This window comes from Physeter macrocephalus, chromosome 14, assembly GCF_002837175.3.
Source record: "Physeter macrocephalus isolate SW-GA chromosome 14, ASM283717v5, whole genome shotgun sequence".
Taxonomy (NCBI): domain Eukaryota; kingdom Metazoa; phylum Chordata; class Mammalia; order Artiodactyla; family Physeteridae; genus Physeter; species Physeter macrocephalus.
The window spans coordinates 20,676,766-20,684,274 of record NC_041227.1 but is presented as its reverse complement, the minus strand read 5'-3'; the positions used below and the strand labels follow the sequence as shown (position 1 = coordinate 20,684,274).

Below are 7,509 nucleotides of genomic sequence, written 5' to 3'. Positions count from 1 at the left end.
GGCTAGACCCGTGAGCCATGGCCGCTGAACCTGCGCGTCCAGAGCCTATGCTCCGCAACGGGGAGAGGCCACAACAGTGAGAGGCCCGTGTACCGCAAAAAAAAAAATAAAATAACAGGACAGGTGAAAATCTCTGCACTTGTGGAGCCTACTTTCTAGTGGGGGAGACAAACTGAAAGGTAAATAAAATATATAGGGTGGCTGTCAGAGGGCCTCACAGAGATGGGGGGATTTGATTAAAGACCTGAAGCAGGTGTGTGGGGGAGTACCTGGGAGCAAGTGGCAGAGGGGCGGCAGAGCAGGGCTGAGAGCGGAGCATGCCGGACCCCCTGAGGTGAGCAAGGAGCTCAGAGCCAGGGAGGGGCGGGGCCTGTTGGGCCACTGTAAGGACTTTGGACTTCCCCCGAGACGAGAAGTTATACGAGAGTTTTAAGCAGAGGAATGACATGATTTGACTTTAACCAGCTCACTCTGGCTGCTGTGTGGAAGATACCTTGAAGGTGGCAAGGGCAGAAGGAAGGAGATGTGATTTGATTGGTGGTTTGGTCCAAGGAGGTCATGGTAGAGGTGAGAAGTCTTCAGATTTTAGATGTATTCTGAAGGTGGATCCAGCAGGATTTACTGAGAGACTGGAAATGGGGCGTGAGAGAAAGAGATGTGGATAGTGAAGTTGCTAAGAGATACGACAGGGGAGTGGAGAGCGTGACAGGGAGCTTGGAATTCCTCCAAGGAATAAGGGGAACAGGTGTCGGCACCACCAAGGAGGGGGGCTGGGGTACAGTCCACTGACATGAGATTGAAACAAATGGGTGTTTTTTGGAAAGAGGGAGAGAGAAAGAGTGGTCTAGAGACACCCAGGAGGAGTGTGGAGGGCCCCTCCCCCGTCTCCAGTGGTAAAAGGCACGTGGGAAAAAGTAGGTACCACTTGAGAGGACCTGTCCCCGGTAGAGGCAGTTTTAGTTAGAGAAGGAAGATAAAGGAAATACGCCTAAAGAGGATGGGAATACAGGATATGATGTTGATGACAGAACATAAAGAGTTGTAAGGTGGGTAAACATATGGTCCCATTTCCCCTGTTATCCCAAAAGAGTACTTAACACACCTCCATTTTATTCTCAAAAGTGTCCTGCCCCCCCCCACCCAGATTATGTGGTCAGCTGGTTTTAGGAGGCGGGAAGGGGTGCAATATGGCACAGAAATGATGTGTGGAGCTTAGGGACGAGAGTGCAGGGCCTGAGTGGTGAGTGGGGCCCTGGGCTTCCTGCGGTGACGCCCAGGAGCAGGTGCACAGAGCACAGTGGACGGGGAGGGGAGACGGAGCTCCAACTCCTCTGCGTGCTGACCGTGCCCTGCCCCCGCCCTCAGACAGGAGATGGTGCAACATTGTGGGCTGTGTTTGTATCCTGACTCTGACTCACAATCCTAGGTGGCCTTGCGCGGCCTCCCACTCCGCAAATGCATGTAAAGAACCTGTAATAACAGATGTTCAAGATACGCTAGTTCCCTCCCTGAGCCTGCTTTGCTCAGGCCAGCAACATCTCTCGGGGAAACACCACACATCCTTCAAAGACACCTTCTCCGCGAAGCCCCGCCCGCTCACCTCTGACTCCTGTTCCTGTCCTCAGGCCTCTGTCTCCACCGCAGGCCTGACTTCTAGATCATCCTCTACTTGTTCCCTCTCTCCCTCTAGACTGACAGCTTCATGAAGGTAGGGGCTTTCGCCTTACTTTCAGCTAAATTCCCAGCAGAGCCTGGCTGAGAACCAACTACCAGTCTGGTGCTGTGAATAAGCTCTCAGGGCAGTGGATCAGGATGAGTGCCTGCGGGTCTGCCCCAGCTCCCTGCCTGGGGTGGCCTGAGATGGAACAATAGAAAACTCTCTTGCAAGAGGCTTCTGCATAATAAAACATCTGCTCATCCAAATCAGACAAAGAGTGGGGAAAGGGAAGAAAGCCTGCAAACCTTCCCCTACCTCCCATCCCCCACCATGATGGAGAAATACCTTGCCCCTACCACTTCTTCATTTTTCCTCTGTCCTCTTTATTACTTTGGACATGTGCCGGAAAACAGAACTTGGGATTCAGACATGTGCCAGCTGTGTGTCTCCCCCTGGAAATCATCCTCTTCTGTTAGGCCCATCCATCACCTCCAACAGCAAACAGCTGTGATCCCTTCTATTAAGGCTCCTTAAAGGGAGAGCTGGGGTGATGGGAGAACAGAAACTGGGCTGCGGGAGAAGGCTAGGGGCTGTATGTAAGTGGTATCTCTTACTCACATGTGAATGATCTAGTCGCTGCCCCAGGAGAGAGAGAAATGACCATTATAGCATTTAATACCCTCAGAGGCATGGTCTGAAAGCAAGAGTCTTAATGGATTGAACTAACACTGTTCTCCTAATGTATTCTCAGACCCAGGAGAGAGGGAAGTGGAGAAACAGTCTGACCCTTTGGGGCAGTGATTTTTTTTCCAAGTAAAGCCAACTTCCCTGGAGGGGCCTAATCTCTTTCTAGGGATGCGCAGAGTTGAACTAACACTGTTCTCCTAATGTATTCTCAGACCCAGGAGAGAGGGAAGTGGAGAAACAGTCTGACCCTTTGGGGCAGTGATTTTTTTCCAAGTAAAGCCAACTTCTCTGGAGGGACCTAATCTCTTTCTAGGGATGTGCAGAGTGGAGGACCAAAGTCTATATCAATCCCCTGCTGAATCAACCCTCCCAAGGCCTTAGAAAAACACATGCCACCGCTGTACACAGAGCACCCACCCAATGGACAAGTCTCCTCTGTTGCCCCGCATGCGGGGAAGGAGGAAACAGTCAGATTACCTGCTCTCTGGAGATGGGCTGTGAAGGAAGTTAGTAGGATCTGGAAGAGGGGCTATCCTGTACAGAGTGGAATGGGACCTCACGTGTGGTGAACACTGTTTACGTGCCAGGCATTTATCTATATTGTCTCATATAATCTTTGCAGCAATCCTATAAGGCAAAGAGCACCATCTCTGTTTACAGAGAGATGAGGAAACTGAGGCGTATTAGAGAACTGAAGCAACCTGCCCAAGTCTAGGATGGTAGAGGAGCTGATATTCAAACCAAGAACATGTGTCAGAAGTGAAAAAGGCACGTCAAAAGCCATGCGGGTGGGGCTGGGGAGCTGGTCCCCAAAGTGGCATCCTCTTACCTAGGCAGTTATCTTACCCTGCCTGTTCCCCATCCTTTGGGGAAAAAATCTCCAAAGCAGCCCAGCCGTGGCAGGGCATCTGGCTACAACGTCCTCATAAAAGGTAAGGCTCTTCAGTGCTTTGTGACCACCTAGAGGGGTGGGATAGGGAGGGTGAGAGGGAGATGCAAGAGGAGATATGGGGATATATGTATATGTATAGCTGATTCACTTTGTTATAAAGCAGAAACTAACACACCATTGTGAAGCAATTATACTCCAATAAAGATGTTTAAAAAAAAAAAAAAAAGTAAGGCTCTGGAGGGAATGTCCTGGAGTAAAGGGGCCTCAGCAGCCAGAACAGATGTGGAGTGGGCTGCTGGGGCCATGCTCCCTCATGCCAGGTCACTGAGTGTCAGGGCTGGCAGGCCTCTCAGAAATGTACTGCAACTGGATGGACAGGTGACCGGCCAGGGTCCCGCAGCGAGCCAGCCACAGGGCCAGGCCCACTGGGTCTGACAAGCCCCGAGTGCTCTCCCACTGGCCGTGGCAGCTAGTACCAACTGTGCACCTCACCTCTCACCCTCCACCCCTTACCCCAACTCATTCTTTGTTTCCAGAGTAGAATCCTATTTGGAGCAAACCTGGGTGGTGCCAGCTACCTCTGGTTATTAAAGCTGCTGCAGCAGTTTATAAATATTGAACAGATTCCTCCCAGAGGTCTTGGGAAAGAGTCCTCTTTGCTCTGTGTGCGCGCATGTGTGTGTGTGTGTGTGTGTGTGTGTGTGTGTGCGTGTGCGTGTGTGTGTAAGAAAGGGAGAAGGAAAAAGAAAGATGCTAGATGAAGGGAGAACTTCAGGGTGGCGGAGAGGGGAGACAGGAAGAGTGTGAGTAGGGCTGGAGAGTGAGAAAGACGGTGTACACATAGACGGCCTTCTCGACTTCCCCAGCATTTTCAGATGCTCTTACAATAAAGGCTTTGATGGAGCTCAAAAACAGGCAGCAGTGCTGAACGCATAAATATTAAAGCAAACTTTAGACAGCAGGTTTACTATTCAGACATGGAATACAAGCTGTTCTGGTTTTGGTATAAGAGGAAGAGGGAGGGACACCCGGGCTGGCGGATGGGGAAGGACTGTCTTTGAGGACAGAGAATGGGACCAGCGCTCAAAAGCCTGGTTCAGATCCCTGGACCTTAAGCCTTAAACACTCACCCTTGAAAAAGTGCAGGAGGAAGGGTGAGTGGGGAGAAGAGGAACGCCAATATTTTTACACTGAAAACCCTTGAAGACGTAGAAATAATCACAAAATAGAAACTGGGGAAGTAAAATCCTTGAGGTCTAACAGAGAGTCCTTGACAAGGATGAGTGGGGAGGGACTAATGTTACTTCTCTAGGAGGAGGATGTTGTGCTGGGGCTGCAACTGGGGATATAAGCTTCATCAGGGATCCGATTAAAATGAAACCTACTTAAAGGAGGAGGAGAAGGAAACTTACCCTTTGCTTACGGCGCTAACAGGGTCACATCCCTATAGACCATTTTCCCACAGACCTTTCAGCTGCTTGAAAAAGCACCACCTACCCCTTCCACCCCCACCAGGCCCTGAGGAGTATGGCCTAGGTGCTGGTCCATGGGCTTTCCTGCCAGCACTGGTGAAAGGATTAGGCCAAGGAAGGGAAGGAAGGAACCTGTGTTTACTGAGCAAGTATTCTGTCCCAGGCCCCCAGCTGCATCTCAACCTCAGCCTTCCTTGGGGCAGTATTCACTTTCGGTTTGTTTCTTACAGAGGAGTAAAGGAAGGCTCAAACCGGTTATCTACTAACTTAGCCCAAGTTACAGAGAGCCAGAATTCTTGCTGGTCTGTGCCTCTCGGTTCTGCTTATTCCTGCGTGAGCGGGGATGCGAATCACAACGGTGACGGTAGCTACCATTATCAGGCACTTCTTACGTGCCAACATGTAGGCACTTTACCTGCAGCACCTCATCTAATTCCCACAGCAACCTTTTGAGGCAGATTACCCTCATCTTATAGATTCGGTGGCTTAGGGCGAGGGCAAGTAGCTGCCTAAGGTTAAACAGCCCCTCCGGGGTCCTTTCCTGCCTCCCAACCCTAGAGGCCATAGCAGCCACGGCCTGGTGCAAGTCACACACATCAACGCGTCACCGAAGAGAAACCCTATCAGCTTCTGCAGCTTTCAGCTCACAGAGGCAAAGCTCAGGTTACCAAGAGCTGAAATCAATATGGAAATACATGTTTATGAGCTTCTGAGAGAAGACGTCAAGCCATAAAGAACACAAGCAAATCAAAGGGCCGGGAGCCAATCTCTGAAAGCATTCTGAAGTCTTTGGCTCAGTCTTTTCGCCACCAGTGGCAGAGTTTTGAGTCAGTAATCCTCTAAGCTTTCCTCTGCCAAACAGCCCAGCACCACCTGATCTTCCAACGACTTCCACCAGTGACTAAAACATTCAGGAGACTCACCAGGGGCTTCCATGTTAACCTTTGGCACAGGTATTTCTACTAAGAAGTACTCCCAGGTCACAGCTCCCAGTCCATACCCAAGGAGAGGACCACTCAATGTACACCTGCATCTGCATATGGAGGTCGGTCCTTCACAGGCTTCAGGAAGCCATCTCCTTACTTAGTCATCAACGGAAGATACCAGGGTGGTTGCCAGGGGCTGGGGGAGGAGGGAGTGGGGAGTAAGTGTTTCATGGGTACAGGGTTTCAGTTTTGCAAGATGAAAATAAGTTCTATGGACAGGTGGTGGTGATAGCTGCAATGGTTAAAATGGTAACTCCTATGCATATTTTAGCACAATTAAAAAAAACAACCCCAAGCACCTCCTCTTCTGTGCAGCCTCTCTGGATCTTCAAGCTCCTTTTTAATCTCCAGCAGAACTAACTGTGCTTTCTCGAGTCTCACTTCATATCTTAGCACTGACTTCAATCTGCTTTGTGTTGTGCTTATTTATTTCACATGTGATGGCACTGAATTGCCCTGGGGACAGGGCCTCCTAAGTGTCTCACTCATCTAAGGAGCCCACCTAGTGCCCTGTGATGCCAGTGGGTGCTCTGTAAAGGTGGATGCCCTGAATTTTCTTTCTTAAAATGCAGTAGGAGTGTATCAGCCAATTGGTACAGTTAGAGCTCTCCTTTCTGCCAGATGGAAGACCGACTGAGTCTGGATCCAGTTTCCAGCATTAATAGTGACTTGGGTAACATCCCTTAACCTTAACCACAAGTCTTGGTTAACTTATCTGCAAGATGGAGACTGTGATCCTGCTTTTAGGACCATCGTGAGAACCAGAGAACATACATTAAAAGCCTGGCACAGAGGACGTGCTAGGGAGAGACCACTCGACCTACCGTGGTCCCGGATTTCTGGAACAGCACAAAGAAGCCTGAAGCACCACCTCAGCAGTACCCTCAATAAGCATTAGCTGAGCCCCTTCTCTGCGCCAGGTGTGGGCCAGGCACCAGAAGGTAAAAGCCAGGACGACTGTCACTGCCCTTTCAGAGCGCGTGTTCCTTCTCTGGCACAGAGACCACCATCCCCTAGGCGGGCACCAGAGGCCTCAGGCCAGAGTTGCTGCCAGTTCAGGGAAAGCTGGACTTTGGGAGCATTGAGTAAGCAGTCTGCAAACCAAGGGACTTTAATGAGCCATCAATTATTCCCAGCTCTCTCGGCACCCCCAACAGAAAAGAAGGGAGGAAAATCATGAGAAAGGGGACTGAAATATAACGGGAAGAGTCCCCTGCTGGGCTTGCCTCATCAGCATTTTCCTGAGACCTCAAGGGATACATCAGCTGTCATCCTGCCAGCAAAACTTAGGAAATATATAGGACATAAAATCAGAGAAAAAAGCTTGCATCTAATTAGCACGTTAAAAAAAAAAAAAAAAAAAAGGAAGCAACCCAAACTGAAAAACAAAATTAAAATCAAAGAGGACAGACTGATGAGCTGGCTTTCTTTGTGAGGCTTTGTTTTTTCGTGCATTGTGATGGAATGAAGGGTGGAGGCAGGACGGGGAGGGCGTGAAGGCTTTTAAGAGGTGGGCCTGAGCAGACGCCAGGCCCTACCCAGCCCTGCGGTAGCCTCACCCCTTTTCAACCTCAGCACTGCCCGGAGCGTGCTCACTGCACCACTTTCAGGGGCTGCTGAGAGGCAGCCTGTGGCACAGCTCCACCGCCCAACACTGCAGGCAGATGGGCTTCCTGGGGCCAGCGTGAGCCCTTTATTATAACCTTAACCTTCCATCTGGAGAGAACTCTTTCTTTTGTTTGTTTTCAGTGGTCAGTGTCCTGTGAGGACTTCTTTGACCTGGGCAATGACATCTAATTTCCTGGCTTTAAATAT

General features: G+C 50.1%; 1 protein-coding gene across 4 annotated transcripts in view; it reads right to left on the bottom strand.

Moving 5' to 3' along the window:
* The window catches only part of CTNNBL1 (catenin beta like 1), a 170,719-nt gene that overhangs the window by 1,028 nt on the left and 162,182 nt on the right, over nt 1–7,509 (bottom strand). Inside the window, exons 16-17 of one of the 4 annotated variants that reach the window (XR_003682743.2) lie at nt 3,191–3,304; nt 494–629 (exon numbers count right to left, since the gene is read on the bottom strand). The exons of 1 other annotated variant lie outside the window; for it this stretch is intronic. Coding sequence is in view for 1 of the 3 variants with exons in the window: in XM_028498220.2 (XP_028354021.1) it covers nt 3,191–3,304 (114 nt within the window). In the remaining 2 variants the exon portion in view is untranslated. The remainder of the gene's footprint in view (nt 1–493; nt 630–3,190; nt 3,305–7,509) is intronic. 2 more of the 4 variants (XR_003682744.2, XM_028498220.2) reach the window with 2 other exon arrangements.